This window comes from Equus przewalskii, unplaced genomic scaffold, assembly GCF_037783145.1.
Source record: "Equus przewalskii isolate Varuska unplaced genomic scaffold, EquPr2 ChrUn-9, whole genome shotgun sequence".
In the NCBI taxonomy this organism is placed as follows: domain Eukaryota; kingdom Metazoa; phylum Chordata; class Mammalia; order Perissodactyla; family Equidae; genus Equus; species Equus przewalskii.
In genome coordinates this window covers 1,262,794-1,279,116 of record NW_027228757.1, presented here as the reverse complement: position 1 = coordinate 1,279,116, position 16,323 = coordinate 1,262,794, and the positions used below count along the sequence as shown (strand labels likewise).

Here is a 16,323-nt window from a genome sequence, read left to right as displayed (position 1 = left end):
AAAGAGCACTACTGCCAGATCTTGAGAGTCCAAGAAATCTTTCTTTCGACTCCTCAGCTCACGACCCCGCATCATAATCCATAACCAATCTATAAATGAAAACTTGGGAGAGTTTATTCTGAGCTAAAATCTGAGGACCATGGCCCAGGGCCTTTCTTCCCGAAGGAAGAAAGGGCACCAAGGAAGTGAGGTATACAGAGTGGTTATATACCCCCAAACAGGCTGTTTCACATATGATTGAAATGTCCCTCCCACAATAGTCATAAGATTGACCTGTTGGCACAGCGCTTGATGGACACAGCAGGTAGTGGGTCTGCTGTCTTGGCTGGTGTAGCAGGAAGCAAGTCTATTGTCTCCAGCTGGGCGGTCACAGGTGAGCGCAGCAATCAGTTCCTAGCCTAAGGAAAGATGCTTAATCCTTAAGGAAATGCCAACGTTGGGAGGGGGAGTTGAACCTTTATCTCAAGGGCCTTTGCTCTTGCCATAGGAAATATTTAAAGCAGATATACAATGCATGCTCAACGGCCCGGCCTCGGTCAGGCCCTTTTGGAAAGACAAGGTCAGGGCGAATTAGGTTTACACCAAATGGCTTCCTCATATTCTCCAATATATCCTATTGCTTGCCATTTTTATTTGTCATTGTGAAGTGGGATCTCACTATGGTTTTGACTTGCATTTCCCTAATGACTAATGATAGTTGAACATCTTTTCATGTGCTTGCTGGCCATTTGTTATCTTTTTTGGAGAAATGTCCTTTGCTGATTTTTCAAATTGAGTTGTCTTTCTGTCATTATGTTGGTAGAAATATCTATTTTTTTAAAGATTTTTATTATTTTTTTTCCTTTTTCTCCCCAAAGCCCCTGAGTACACAGTTGTATATTCTTCATTGTGGGTCCTTCTAGTTGTGGCATGTGGGACCCCCGCCTCAGCGTGGTTTGATGAGCAGTGTCATGTTCGTGCCCAGGATTCGGGCCAATGAAACACTGGGCTGCCTGCAGTGGAGCGCGCGAACTTAACCACTCGGCCACGGGGCCAGGCCCTAGAAATATCTATTTTGAAACCAATTGACTCTCCACCCCAGACCTCTAGTCCCTCATTTAAAGAGCTCTTCCTCTTCTTTTAAATCCATGTACTACGGCCAATAGTTTCATAGCCGGAAGAGACTCTTAATGTCATTTATTCCACTCCCAGGATGTCCCCTATTCCTGCAATTTTTTGAGTTCCCAAACCACAAAATTAGTTGTCTAACCTTAGTCCTTCCTGCAGCACACTGGCCTCTACTGTTTTGGCTCTATAAATGAGAAAAGTTACGCAAAAATTGCAGATTAGATTTCCATTTAAAGATTCTAATAGATCTGAAACACAAGGTGACCCATTTAGAATCGGATCTTCAAGAAGCAGCCCCAAACTGGATTTCCGCGCGCTGGGAAAGACACGCAAGCGCCGTAGAGCTGGGGGCAAGGCGAAGCTAAAGAAGGCGTGGCTTCTGCCCAAATTCAAGATGGCCCCCAGGGCAGTCTCTCCTTGTTCCGGGGTCGGGGGAAGAGGCTCAAAGAACGCCATTGGTGGAGTTGCCCACCGCTCATCCCCGCCCCTGCAGGGGGCGGGAGTGACAGCTTCCCAATTTCCGGTTCCGGCAGTACCGGGGTCCCCGGCGAGATGGAGGAAGATGCGACCCGAGGCCAGAAGTCGCGGGGAACACAGGATAGAGTGGGAGCTGCGGCCTAGAGGTCCGGGCGTGGAGTTCACCTCAGACGCGGCGGAACCGCCCTGACCTGAGAAGGTAAGAGACCACCAGCTTTGGGTGCCTGAGGACTAAGGTCTCCGAGGACCTGGAGCTGTCAAGGAGGCAGCGGGTGTCTGCAGTGCTCGACCGCAGTTCCATGAGAGCCCGCCACGCAGTTCTGGGGATGAAGGACGGCTCCAACAAGGCATCTCGTCCTGTTGGAGGAGCATGAGTTCGCTGACAGCGAAAGAAGCATGACGAGAGGCATGGCGAGGGGCTTGTCCGAGGACCCAGAGGCCGCTGTGCGGGGGTCAGGACAGAAGCTGCACAAAGCGGGTGTCATGTGGAGTAGGTGGAGAGGATTGTCATGTGGTGTCTGTGATGAGGGATCACGTGGGTACCTATGGAAGACCAGAGGAAGGCTGGGTGGGAATCTCATCATGTCCGAGGGAGAAGATTATCTCAAAGGAGGAGTCGGAGGCATAGGGAGGGACCTCCCCTAAGGAAATGTATATTCATTAGGACAGGTAGGCAAGCGTGTAAATATATTCACGATCATGTCGTAGATCGCTCCCAGGTTGCAGAGCCTTGATGCAGATGCAGTAGGGAAAACAGAGGAACAGAAGGAGGAAGAAAAGATCTTGTTTCCAGAGGAGAAGTGGGGACCAAACCCCATGGTGTCTTGTCAGGAGTTGCAGAAGGTGATTTGATTTGGTGAGGTGGTTACCTGAAAAGATCTGAATGAGTCTAGTAGTCATCATTGGGCCCAGTTCTGGTGACAAGTCAGGATGGAGTCAGAGGGCTCCTAACCTAGTCTTAGTGGTCCTGGGCTCCTAGAGTAGTTGTTATCATTGTTATAATACTGACAATCCTTAACATTTAAAGCTGTGCTTTCCAAACTCAGATACACATATTAGTCACTCAGAGATCTTGTTAAAATGCTGGCTCTTATTCAGCAGATCTAAGGGGATCCTGAAATTCTGTATTTCTAACAGGCTCCCAGGTGATGCCCCTGCTGCTGGTCTGTGCACCAGTCTGAGTAGCAAAGATTTAGAGCAGCACTGTCCAATAGAGCTTTCTGCAGTGGTAGTAATGCTTTGCTGTTAACAAAATGCTTTCACACGTCTTAGCTCATCTGAGTTGCACCACGCTATTATATAGCCATGGCAGTCTTGATTAGCCCCGTCTTACAGATGAGGAAGCTGAATTTCGGTGAAGTGACTTGGTTCCAATCCTACTAGTAAGTAATGGAAGTGGAACTCAAACTTGATTCTTCTGACTACCAGTAGTCTTTTCATTGCATGACCTTACTTTCCAGGTGATACTGCCTTGTCCTGAACCAGAATCTTATCTCAGAACCTAGTGAAGAGTCTGGTGTGATTTTTCTGGTATAGGGAGAGTGAAAGTGGAGAGGAGGTATACCCAGCCCACCAGTTTCTCCCTTTACACTGATGGCCTCAGTAGCGGGGGCTTTGCCTCTGACATCTCATTTGATGACTTCAGGACATCCTGGATCATCTGTTGGGTCCCCATAGGAAGGGGGACTTCAACCTTTTGTGCCTGAGCAGTGTTAAAAGATGGGGGAAAACTCAGAATTGGAGCCATGCTTATAATTAATGGTCTGGGAAAGAGTCATAAAGAAGGTGGGAGAAGGGAAGGCTGAAGGAAGTTTGCAAACAGGCAGTGTCTGCAAAGAGGATTTCCCAGAGGGTGAAACAAGGGGCACTGGTTTTGATATTTCAGCAGGAAGTTGGGAGGTTATATAACAAAGAGCAAGTTGAGATCCCACCTTTTAGGAGCATCGCCACCTTTTAAAGGGGTAGAGAGAGTGGGTACAACGCCCTCTCCCCCTTCACCTGTAGAGGCTTATCCCTCTGAGGCATGACCCTTAGTGGCTTCTCCTGTCACCATGGCAATGGTAGGAGTTACCTGCTTTGGCCCTTTAGAGTCTCCCCTTCCTTCTGGGAATTTAAAATAGATTGGCACATGTAAGAGATGGAGGAAAGTAGGGAAGTGGGGCACTGGGTCCTGCCTTAGGCTTTCTCGTCAGGAGATGTTGGTATTTTGTGATTCAGCTGGACAAGTTGAGAGCGTGCCAGTGAAGCCAGGTCCTGGAACAGAATCCTTTGTTGCTCTGTCCCTCTGCCCTGCTTCACATGCGGTTTGCATGAGCCCAGCAGGAGGCCTTCCTGCTTGAGCCCTGCTGTATTTATTTGTCCTGTGACAACAATGTGCCCGCCCAGCCACACAGCTCGGTCACTCCAGAAGCACTCTGGGAAAGCAGAGGCAGCTTTTGATTTTTCTGAAACAAAACTGAGAGAAGTCCCTGGGCATCTGCAGGACCAGGAGTTTATGCTTAACCCTTGGGTGACTGGCAGTCATGAGGGCGTAAATTCTGCCTCCCACAGGTGGCAATGATTTGGCTTTAGACTGAACAGAGTGATTGTGTTGGAACTCCTCAACTTCCATGAGGGAGAAGGCATGGAGGAGTAGAGGAGAAATCTTGGCTCATATCCTGCCACCACCAGTGACCAGCTGTGTGACCTTGGGCTTTTTCCTTTTAAACCTATCTGACCCTCCATCTCCTCATTTAGCAGAAGTGTCTAACTGTACATAGGTTAAGTTGTAAGGATTAAATGAGGTAATAGGTATTCAGTAAAGCCTAGTGTCTATCTCTCCTCATCTCTCAGTGGTAGTGGAAACATGACCTTGGGACCCTGGATGACAAACATCCTGGGGCAGGGGAGACAGTGACTACCTTCTCTTGAAGAGTCTCAAAGGAGAAGATTGCCCTGCTGGACTTGGTGGGTGTCTTAGGCTGAGGTTGGGGAGGAAGGGCCGCTTTTGCCCACAGCAAGGGGCACATCAGTGTTCCAGGGGTTCTCCTAGAACCCCACCCTAGCTCATTTCCCACAGCCTAGATTCTCCATTCTGGCCAACCCAGTTGTTTCAAGCCATTGTTCTCTTTCTTTCACTGTCTCCATGTGTTCCTCCTTCATTCTTGCTGCTTTGTCCTCCTCCAGGAAGCCTGTCTTGGTTACATGTACCTCACCTTGAAGCTGAGGTTTTCCCTCAGTTTGCATGTACTCAGTTTGCCCTGCAGGTGGCCCATCCTTTAATGAAAGTGATACAGTCCAGCTCAGGGGATTCCGAAAAGCTAACCTTGCTTCCCTGCTGACTTCCATGGCAAACCAAGAAGCTGCTTAGGCTAGTTGGGACCTTTGGCTGGGGACAGCGGTTGAAGCTGGACTCTGATTAGACACTTGATATGAGGTCTGCCAAGGCACTGGCATCAGGACTGCTTGTGTAAAACATTTCACCCCTCTAGAGCGGTCCCTTTGATGTGGCCATCTCCTTTCCCAGCCCTTAGGGATATCTCTCAGAGCCTGGGGAGCCCCTGACTTCGTACGTCCTGGAATTTAACTTCCCACTTTCCCCTTCCGGCTGAAAACGTCTAGTACCTTACACAGGAGCACTTAGATCGTCACTAAGAATATGTCCAATAAGAATATGTCCAATATATGATGTCCTCTCGTTTGCCAGTTCTTAAGTTGGAAGCTCCTGATTTTACACAGTTATTGCATTAGTAAGATTATTAGTTTTGTTTAAACTTTAGGTGATGGATACACTTAACATGAGGGCCACATGTACATTAATTTGCCCTAGTTTCTTTGTCTCCATATCTTCCATCCATTCCCCAGAGGGATACTGTGTCTCCTTGAATAGACTGTGAAGTTCTTGAAGGCAGAGTCTGTATCTTCTGTGTCACTTGAATCTCCCTTCATTATATAACGCTGAGGTCATGATTTATCATGTTATGTTCTCTACCCTGTAGTTATCAAGATTCTTTAGGGAAACTGCTTAGCTCTCAGGTGGTTCTTTTCTTTCTCTAGAGTGAGTTATCTAATAACCAAAGAGGACTCTGACCTTTGGCTTGTTCCTAACTTTCTAACTCCTTTCATTGGAGGGCGGGGGTGAGGGGAGTGGGGGGGTCCTGTGGTGTGAAAGCCCCACTTAGCATCTTTGCCACACTTTCTCCTAATGCAGACTGGAGAAAATATAAGTGAAGTGGGTGTGGGTCAGGGGAGCTCAGAGGGGCCAGCATGGGAAACCAGAAATAAAGTAAGGTGAGTCAGCTGGTAAATGGTGATAACACAGGTACCCTGCTGAGGGTGAAAGGTCAAAGGTAGTGGCTCCTCAGTGGGCCCAGGAGCATCAAAAATGGAGCACTTCCCTTCAGCCTTTAGGAACCTCCTAAATGTCACTTAGTGACATCGCATTAGCCCACTTAAAGGCCTTGCATCTTGCCAGGTGATCAGTTTGTCCACAGCATCCTGAGCTCTGCCTGGGTGAGCCAGAGGAGAAGGAGAATGGGCCATGACACCAGGGCCCAGGCAGAGGCAGAGAGACCAGAATAGAGACCGGATGGGCTGGGGGTAGGGAACGGAGGTGGGAGTGGAGTTGGGGGAGTTACCGAGGAACAATTTCTGGAATTGGGAAGGACTGATAAAGGTGAGAGAGGGGCAGTATCGTGATCTGTGAAGGAAGACTCAGGCAGGGGTTGGCAGAGCCAGACTGGGTAAAGTCTAAGCTTTGGGGAGGTGAATCCCCCAGGAGATAAGGCCTGAGAATGAAGTTTCAGAGCCTGACCAGGAAGGGAAAGTGTGAAGTTCTGACCTCCTTCCTCACATCCCTCCACCCTGCTCAACTCCTCAGGTCTTCAGGCACAATGGAGGACAAACGCAACATCCAGATCATCGAGTGGGAACACCTGGACAAGAAGAAGTTCTACGTGTTTGGTGTGGCAATGACGATGATGATCCGTGTCAGCGTCTACCCATTCACCCTCATCCGCACTCGGTTGCAGGTTCAGAAAGGCAAGAGCCTCTACCATGGTACCTTTGACGCCTTCATCAAGATCTTGCGAGCAGATGGTGTGACTGGCCTCTACCGGGGGTTCCTGGTCAACACCTTCACCCTCATCTCTGGCCAGTGCTATGTCACCACTTACGAGCTCACCCGGAAATTTGTAGCTGACTACAGCCAGAGCAACACAGTCAAATCTCTGGTGGCCGGTGGCTCAGCCTCTCTTGTGGCTCAGAGCATCACAGTGCCCATTGACGTGGTCTCCCAGCACTTGATGATGCAGCGCAAGGGTGAGAAAATGGGCCGCTTCCAAGTGCGAGGGAACGCAGAGGGACAAGGGGTAGTTGCCTTTGGCCAAACCAAGGACATCATCAGGCAGATCCTGCGGGCTGATGGGGTTCGAGGCTTCTACCGAGGCTATGTGGCTTCACTGCTTACCTACATCCCAAACAGTGCCGTCTGGTGGCCCTTCTATCACTTCTATGCAGGTAAGCAGGGCCTGGGAGAGTGGGGTGGAGGGTGGGTCTACTAATGGGGCTGAGATACTGTTGCTCTGTGCATGTTGGAGTGGGAGATTTAATGAGAGAATGGGCATTTACTCAGCAAACATTTAAATCTAAGAGGATTCAAAGATGAGTAAGACGTGGTTCTTGCCTTCAAGGAGCTTATACAGGCATGTGTTGCTTAATGATGGAGATGTGTTCTGAGAAAGGTGTCGTCAGGCGATTTCATCATTGTGCAAACATAGAGTGTACTTACACAAACCTAAGTGGTATGGTCTACTACACACCTAGGCTATAAGGTATTAATCTTATGGGACCATGATCCCATTATATGCAGTCCATCATTGACTGAAATGTCGTTATACGGTGCATGACTGTTTTATAGTGGAGGGAATCAGACAAGTAAAGTAGATGACTGTGGAACATAGAGATGTTCTGGGTGCATTGGGATCAACTAAAGTTAGTGGATTATTGGCAGAGAATTGGAAGGTGGGGAATGACAAAATTCATGGGATATTTGGGATTTGAAGATGAAATTGATGGATTACAGTGAGCTTTTGAGTTGGATGCCTTTCCTCAGCATTGTTAAATTCAAGATGTGATATAACCTTGAAGCTCTCCGCTCCTATAATGTATTTTTGTTCATAAGAAATTTTATTGCTTTTTAAGCATTTCCCAGAAATGGAATTACTAGGTCAAAAGATAACATTTTTGAGGGCCTCAATAAACGTATTGCCAGGTTTCCTTCTGAAAGGGCAGAGTACATCACCAAGAGCAGGACCTGAGTGTGCCTGCTGCCCTCTGACATCCACAGTTTTGGGTGACTGCCAAACTCCAGTTAGGGCAGTCTGTGCCAGTAATCTCCCTAATCCCTGCTGCTGGCTCTTAACCGTTGACAGTGGGCATTCTGTCCCATCCCATTTGGAACTTTTTTTTTGGTGAGGAAGATTGGCCCTGAGCTACCATCTGTTGCCAATCTTCCTCTTTGCTTGAGGAAGATGGTCCCTGAGCTAACATCTGTGCCAGTCTTCCTCTACTTTGCATATGGGATGCTGCCACAGCATGGTTTGATAAGCAGTGTGCAGGTCCAAGCCTAGAATCCGAACCGGTGAACCCCAGGCCACCAAAGCGGAGTGTGTGAACTTAACCACTATGCTACTGGGCCAGCCCCTGGAACTTTTCTAACCAAATTTTCTAATGACTTCCTAACCTATAATCATTTGTCTCTATGGCACTGTACTTTTCTGGTTCTTCCATTTTCTGATTGTACCTTTTTTTTTTTTTTTTTTTTTTGTGCTAGCTCTTTCTTCTTCTGTTTAACACAGTCTTTCATCTAGAGTATTTGGTAAAATTCACATACCTAGACTCCAGCCTGGCCCTTTGTATCAGATTCTTTGGGAATGGATCCTAGCAATCTTCATGTTAAAATAGTTGCCCAGTAAACATTTGTTGAATGAATGATGGAGAAGGAAAGATATGGGCTCTTTCTCCAACCCTCTTGCCTTTGTTTTTTCATCCTCTCCCTAAGCCCCAGGAAAATGGCATGTGTGCTTGATTAGAATTGGAATCCGCATCCTGCTGTAGCTTGCAGGCCTGGGGGCCAGTGCAGACAGGCCCAAGGAGGCTGCTAGTGCCAGTCCAGATGCTACCTTCTAATGGTTGCAAAATGCTTGCTTCTTGGGAAAAACAGGACACTCGTGAGGCAGAGCTGCCAGTTTACATTGTTTCTGTTTGCATGCTGACCCTAGGGAAGAAAGTGGTTAGAAATGGGAGGAGAGGTAGTTCTGGTAGGGCTTAAGGAATTCTACCATGCCGCTGCAACTCAGAAGCCCTCACTTCTGCCCTGCCAACCCCCCACCTTCCTACTTGTCCCCTAGTCTTTAGTTGCCTAGCTACAAATTACCAAAACTAGGAACATGAGAAAAACATTCTTAAAGGTATTATGGTGACTGAATCTTAGAGAGAAAACTGAGAGGGGATCTTTGAGATGATGAATCTATTTTACATGCAGCCTTACTCAGAGTAAAAGCCAAACTCCTTGCAATGCTATCAAGGCCCTAAATGATTTACCTCTTGGACCTCATCTACTGTTCTTTCCCTCACTCATTCTGCTCCAGGCATACTGGCCTTGCTGCCCCTTGAAGACTTCAGATGTGCTCCTGCCTCAGGGCCTTTGCATAGGATGTTACCTCTGCTTGGAAAATTCTTTCCACAGATCCATATGGCTTGCATTCTCCTTTAGGTCTTTGCTCAAACTTCACCCTCCTGGAGAGGGTGTCCACGACTACCTTATTTAAAATGGCAACCTCTTCACTCCCTACTCTTGGCATTCCCTATCCCCCTTTCCTGCTTTATTTTTATCTATAGCTAGCACATATCTCCTTCTGACATAGCTATATATTTTGCTTTTTATTTGTTTACTGCCTGTCTTCCCCCATTAAAATGTAAATTTCATAAAGGCAGGGATTTCAGGCTGCTTTATTCACTGTTATATCCTCAGAACCCAGGGTGACTGGCTTGTGGTAGATAAATCTTTGTTGAATAAATGAATGAATTCTTGTTTTTCATCTCCAGAGCAGGTAAAGCAAAAAAATTCAGTTGCAGGTGAACTTCCCAGCAATACTGGGAATGGGTGGATCTGGGTACTGTTCCATCTTCTTCATGAGCATTTTGAAAAGTGAGTTTTTCTTTCTTGATATGGCCTGGAGAAAAGTTCTCACTATAGGATATGACTCTCTCTCTCTCTTTTTTTTTTGCTTGAGGAAGATTCGCCCTGAGCTAATATCTGTGCCAGTCTTCCTCCACTTTATATGTAGGTTGCCACCACAGCATGGCTGATGAGTGGTGTATGTCCATGCCTGGGATCAGAACCTGCGAACTCAGGCCACTGAAGTGGAGCATGCCAAACTTAACCACTATGCCACAGGGCTGGCTCCTGACTTTCTCTTTTAATTGTAGTTGTTTTTATTTTATTATTTATTTATTTATTTATTTGTCTATTTTATTTTATTTCATTTTTTTGAGGAAGATTAACCCTGAGCTAACATCTGCTGCCAATCCTCCTCTTTTTGCTGAGGAAGACTAGGCCTGAACTAACATCTGTGCCCATCTCCCTCTACTTTGTATGTGGGACGCCTACCACAGCATGGCTTGTCAAGCGGTACCATGTCCGCACCCAGGATCCAAACTGGTGAATCCCAGGCCACCACAGCAGAATGTGCACACTTAACTGCTACGCCACTGGCCTGTCCCTTGTTTTTATTTTTAAAAACATTCACATGGTTCAAAATTCAGAGGTTGGGAAAAGGTATGCAGTGAAAAGGCTCGTCATCCACCATAGTCACCCAGGCCCTTCCTTAGAGACAATCAGTGTTACCAGTTGTTCAGTGCATATATAAGAACATATGGGCCGGCCAAGGAAAAAAAAGAAGATTGGCAACAGATGTTAGCTCAGGTGCAATCTTTAAAAAAAAGAAGAAAATATGTAGTGTGTGTTTTTCTAGTCTGTGAATTGGGAGGAGTAGAGCACAGGCATAAGGTTTTTACATCAGGAAGGATTTCTGTCCCTCAGATGAAAGGAGTCAGCAAGCAAAGAAGATTTGAAATCCCCTTCTCCAGAGGAATCTTTTTTTTTTAAGATTTTTTTGTTTTATTATAATTATTATTTTTTTTATTTTTCCTTTTTCTCCCAAATCCCCCCCGTACATAGTTGTATATTTTTTTTCAGTTGTGGGTCCTTCTAGTTGTGGCATGTGGGATGCCACCTCAGCATGGCCTGACAAGTGGTGCCATGTCCACGCCCAGGATCCGAACCAGCGAAACCCTGGGCCACTGAAGCCCAGTGCGTGAACTCAAGCACTCGGCCATGGGGCCGGCCCCTAAGATTTTTTTAATTTATTTTTTCCTTTTTCCTCCCCAAAGCCCCCTGTACATAGTTGTATATTTTTAGTTGTGGGTCGTTCCAGCTTTGGCATGTGGGATACCACCCTGGCGTGGCCTGACGAGCAGTGCCATGTCCATGCCCAGGATCCGAACTGGCAAAACCCTTGGTGGCTGAAGCGGAGCGCTTGAACCTAACCACTTGGTCACGGGCCGGCCGCCTCCAGAGGAATCTTATCCTATTCAAAATGGGTGATATAACCAACACGACTTCTGGAAGGGGCCTGAGATTTATAATTTTTTGTTAGTTCAGATGGAAGCAAAGAAAAGAAAAGATGGGAGTTACAGGTTATGAAGGGGCTAAGGATGGAGGGTTTGTCATCGTTGGGCCAACTGGTAGAAACAGCGTGAGGGTGGATGGGGTGGTACCTCATGTCTTGAGGCATTGTCTTTCCCTTGATTCCAGAGCAGCTCTCGTACCTCTGTCCTAAGGAGTGCCCTCACATTGTCTTTCAAGCCATCTCGGGGCCCCTGGCTGCAGCCACTGCTTCCATCCTCACCAATCCCATGGATGTCATCCGAACCCGAGTACAGGTAAGACCAGCCTCCTTCTCCACCCTCCTCCCAGAGAAGCCATTAGAAGCATGATCTTCAGGCCCTCCAGCTTCCCCTGATGTCTTGTGTCATGGCCTGCTAGTCCAGCCAGCCTTATCCTGGTCATCCAAGCCTTTCCTTGTGGTTACACCTTACCATCTGCAGAAACCAGCTGAACACTTCGAAGCACCTAGAATGTTTGTCTCGTCCTGTCTGCTACTTTGCATGCCTCTACTCCTTTACTTGCCCAGGCCTCTAGGAATTCTTACTGGTTTCTTCCAGCCTTTCATTCTATTAGCATAGCTTATCAACCACCTTTTCCTTACCTTGCAGGTTTGTGGTTATTAGACATATTGATTTCAGTTAATTTCAGAAGTCTGCCAGGTTTCTCCACTAGTCTATGATCTCTCTACAGACAGTGAGAGTGACTGTTCTGGAATAGGTTTCACAGATTGTACTGTGTGGACTCAGCAAAAACACTGATAAAGCCCTTGGTAGTGCTGTCTGGAAATTATAATCCCTGTCTTCAGTCAGCTCAAAGACAATTTCACAGCACCTAGTCTGAGGAAATAGAATCTGAATGATGATATGTAACACACAAATGGTAGGTTTTGGCTGTATAAAGCTTTAGGTGGAGAGAATGGGGGGTTTTAATGTCTGATTTGGGTAGCTTAAGAGGAAAGCTGTCCAAGAGAGTGGGGTCATTGGGTTATGGTGAGGAGGGGCAGGAAGGAAAATAACTTTTTTAACAGGTTCGGGGTGAAGTCAGCTTCCCTGACACCAGGATGGAGGTGGCTGGTAAATCTAGGTATATGTGTCCCTAGGAAAGGATGCCCCCTCCCCCATGCCATACCACACACATTTGAAAATGAATAAATTGACATCTGATTGGTTTGCAAATAATAAAGTGCACAGGTTTCATCCTCATTCTCTCCTGAGCTTTGTCCTGGGTCTCCCACAAGGAGATCCAAGAGAAAGGACAGGTCTACTTTGAGGAGCTCCCAGGCTGGAGACAAAGTGCATGTGAGGACCCAGAGGCATAGCTGAAATAGCCCTTGACAAGGCCGTGGATAGTGGGAGGGTTAGGAGAGCAGAGGGGGTCGGATGAGAGTACTGGAGCGGAAGAGGGAGTGTGGAGGAGGGTGCTCAAGGAGGCAGGGAGGAAGAGGAAGATGTTCTTAGCCATAGAAGGGATTACCTTGTGAAGGTCGTACAGTACAGGGGGAGGTATAACAAGGAGTGCCTCTGTCCTGCGTTGGCTGAGGGTCTGAGTGGGGCGTCTCTAAAGGTATAGCTTGGTGTCAGGGTATGAAAGGGTTGGTGGCGGAGATGGGCAGGACTGTTAAAAAAGAAAAGAGAAGAGATTCCTGCCTTAGCCAGGCTTCCAGTGTGATAGGGAAGACAGGTCACGGGGTGCGTGGGAGATGACAGGGTCAGAGGGGAGGACTCTAGCCCTGGGGGTTCAGAGGGATTGAGATGATCAGAATCTAAATCACAGGCTGGCAGAGCTGCAGAGGACCTTAGAGGTGATTTAATCCAGCCTCCCTGAGACCAGAGAGAAGCGCCCAGTCTAAAGACTCATAGCTATGTAGTTTATCAAATGATATTCATAACAGCTAACATTCATTGAACACTGTCTGCCAGGCACTGTTCTTAGCATTTACAAGTAGTCTTGTGTTTACTGCTCAGAAAGACCACGTGGGGTAGGTGCTATTGTCACTGTTTTATATTTGAGGAAACTGAGGTGCAAAGAGTTAAGTAAATCTCCTGAGATTATGCTGTTAGTAAACTGGGGAGCACAATTCAAACCCAGGCAGTCTGGCACCAGAGCCCATACTAACTCACTGTGCCACGCTGTCCCTCAGAAGCAGAATCCAGCTCTGTCACTCCCAAATCTGGTTCTTCCCACCATAGCCTAAGGCAGTGGGAGACCCAGCAGAGGGGCTTTGCCTGCAGACCACGGCCCTCCACTGTGTTGACTTTTCCAGGTTGAGGGCAAGAACTCCATCATCCTGACCTTCAGACAGCTGATGGCAGAAGAGGGGCCTTGGGGCCTCATGAAGGGCCTCTCAGCCAGAATCATCTCAGCCACGCCCTCCACCATTGTCATTGTGGTGGGCTACGAGAGCCTCAAGAAACTCAGCCTCCGACCTGAGCTGGTGGACTCGAGACACTGGTAACCGGTAGCGGAAGAGAAGCCTGCTGTTTGCCACACTACTCTGGGTCAGGGGCATATTGGGAAGGACAGTCCCTTCTCCAAGTGCTCCCACCACCTACCTAGCCCTGCCCTGGGCCAGGTGGCCTGTCTGGGACAGGGACAGAGACTTTGAACTGCTCTTGCTGAAGAGGCTCCGTGCCTGGATCCCTGCCCCCATTAGTTTTAATTTTCTTGCCAAACTGGACTCCCTCACTCAGTCCCTGTACTCAGTCCTGCCCCAAGAACACCTACCCGCCCCGCCAATCCCACCCCACCCATCCCTGCTCACCCTTCTCCTGGCTTCCTCTCTATCTGTGTCCCTGAGATCCCGAGAAGAGCTGTATATAGAGCTTGCTTACTACCTTCCTCTTGGGCTTTCAGCCCAGATTCCAGGCAGCTGCCATCAGCCCTTTCCTGCTTCATCTCTTAGGCTTGCTTATTTTTATTTTGGGGCTGAGCTGCCCACCAGACTACCTGCTTTTTCCTGCCACGGCGGGGCAAGGTCCCAGGCACTTTTGCACAGGGAGTAGGAGCAGCAAAAACCTCTGGTTCTCCAGAGCACTTGTCCTCTCTTTGGAGAGTTATTAGGTTGGGGAGAAATGTTGATAATTTGTTTAGTGTGTGTATTTTTTTTAACATCTGTGAACCAGGCTACTGTCTTAGTCCTGCTAAAGCACCAATCCTGCAGTCAGAGCCCACCCCTTCCTCAGATAGATGGAAAAATGTAATGTAGCTTTTCCTTCAACCCCAGAGCCCTGTCCCTTCCATGTTCCTTCAGTCCCAGCAGCCCCAGGACATATAAGCTGGTGGCTTCCCCTGGCCCAGGTGACTCCAGTGGTGGGCACAGTTCTAAGCAGATCAGGCTGTCTGGGGCACACTGGACTTGGAGCACCACTGTGAAAAGTCAGGTTGAGAGAGTAGTTGTTTTGGAAAGTGACAAGTGGGTATGTGTGCTCCAGTGCCTCTCCCCAGACCAGCTGAGCCAAGCCTAGGAGAGGGCAGTGGAGGTTCTCAGCCCCAGGCAGGCATGACATGCCCACATATACCCCAATCACTTGGACTCCCAAAAACAGATGTTGTCTCACGATGGGAATCTCTGAGATGTGGAACTGTTTGTGTTTTTCTTATCCCTGATGTGAAGAGTCGTCCGGGTCATGGTACCTTCTGGAGGGATGCTTGGAAGAGAGTAAAGAGCAGGTCAGAAAGTCACCCAATACCAGGACCACTGCATTTACCAGCCTGATACTGCCGAGATTATCTCTTGACGTCTCAGGAGCTAGATGATGAGCACTCCTTCCCTGCCTCATCCCGTCCCCCCTCCACTGAGGCTGTGTTGCAGGTGGAGAGAGGTGCAGCAGACGGAATGAGAAGAAGGCATATCAAACCCTGCACTGCTACTTAAGACCTTTGGCCTGGAGGATCCTTCAAACCTTCCTGTTGGTCCCACCCCCTGGGAAAGGCCATGGTGCCAATTTGAAAGGTGCTAGCTACCTGAAGCCTTGATATTTCTTATGGCTGCCCCACATTCTATAACCTTGGCCAGATCAGAATCTGAAAACCACGTTTGTCTACCTTCACCGCCACCACTGCCTGTTTTGGTCTCTTATGTTGGAGGGTTATTTTCCCTTTCACCTATCTTTATTTTTGTTTGTCCTTCTTGCACTTTGTCAAGAGTCCTCCAATTTGTCTCCGTCAACAGTCATCCAAAGGGTTGGCCTCACAGATCATTCTGAATCTTCCTGCCCCTCAGTCACCCCTTTACCCTGAGAAACACCACATAATGGATGCCAGGGGCCCCACCTCTCATCCTGGTGAGAGCTTTGGCCATTGGTTTCTCAGCTCTACACCTCCTCCTCCCTGGAGACTTCAACCTTCCCCTGTGTGGCAAGGAGTAAAGTATGATGGACAGGAGGTAGACTCCTGCCTTTCATGTCTTAGGATATTTCTCCCTCCCAGACTCCTTTCATTCTGTTTTTTCTTGTACAGTATTTCACAAACCTTTCACTCATTTTCTCTCTCTCTCTCTCACACACACACACACACACACACAGACACACAGTTTTAAAGGATGATGTGCTTATCATGAAGGGGACCCCTGACCCCTACTTTCCCATCTCGTAGTTCAGGGACTGGGATTGGGTTTGATTAAAATATGTCTTGGTGAGGAGGGGCCCATGGGCTTCCGTTTTCCCAGGACCACAGACGAAACCAGCTGGAAATTATGAAGTACTGGTTCGGAGAATAAACTGGAAGAAACTTTTGGGAGACTGGGCACGACAGGAAACCTGATGGGAGTATTGAGGGACAGGGGAATGAAAATGCAGGTGCAGTTAACATTGGATAAGGGTGGACTCTTGTGAACACTAGCAGCGAACATCCACTGTTGCACTGTACGAAGTCCTTGGCGTCTAATTAAAAGTTTTTATTGAGCCGGTGAGCTCTGGCTTACGCTTATTTTGCCCGCTTGCCGAGGGAGTACTTAGGTGTACTGCAGCGCTGGTTTTATCTTTGCACAGCCCTCTGCCTCGCGCCGCTTCTCTCCCCGCGCCGGCGGCTGG

General features: G+C 48.0%; 1 protein-coding gene across 3 annotated transcripts; it reads left to right on the top strand.

Annotated features, from left to right (window-relative positions):
- Positions 1–1,475: 1,475 nt before the first annotated feature.
- SLC25A44 (solute carrier family 25 member 44) lies at positions 1,476–16,202 on the top strand. Of its 3 annotated transcripts, XM_008516804.2 has the most exons (5): positions 1,488–1,783; positions 6,443–7,080; positions 9,670–9,772; positions 11,446–11,568; positions 13,557–16,202. In XM_008516804.2, the coding sequence occupies exons 2-5, from the start codon at positions 6,456–6,458 to the stop codon at positions 13,582–13,584; spliced, it is 879 nt and encodes a 292-aa protein (XP_008515026.1). In that variant the 5' UTR covers positions 1,488–1,783; positions 6,443–6,455; the 3' UTR covers positions 13,585–16,202. The 3 variants fall into 3 exon arrangements, 2 of the variants coding, with proteins under 2 accessions (XP_008515025.1, XP_008515026.1); XM_008516803.2 differs by lacking the exon at positions 9,670–9,772 and having other exon boundaries at positions 1,476–1,783; positions 11,441–11,568; XR_011537040.1 differs by lacking the exon at positions 9,670–9,772 and having other exon boundaries at positions 1,585–1,783.
- The last annotated feature ends 121 nt before the right edge of the window (positions 16,203–16,323 follow it).

Excerpts from the sequence above, each read along its gene's own strand:
- SLC25A44 (XM_008516803.2), top strand. The coding sequence starts at position 6,456 with ATGGAGGACAAACGCAACATCCAGATCATCGAGTGGGAACACCTGGAC. Across the intron at positions 7,081-11,440 it reads CTTCTATCACTTCTATGCAG|AGCAGCTCTCGTACCTCTGT; the intron begins GTAAGCAGGGCC and ends CCTTGATTCCAG. Across the intron at positions 11,569-13,556 it reads TCATCCGAACCCGAGTACAG|GTTGAGGGCAAGAACTCCAT; the intron begins GTAAGACCAGCC and ends TGACTTTTCCAG.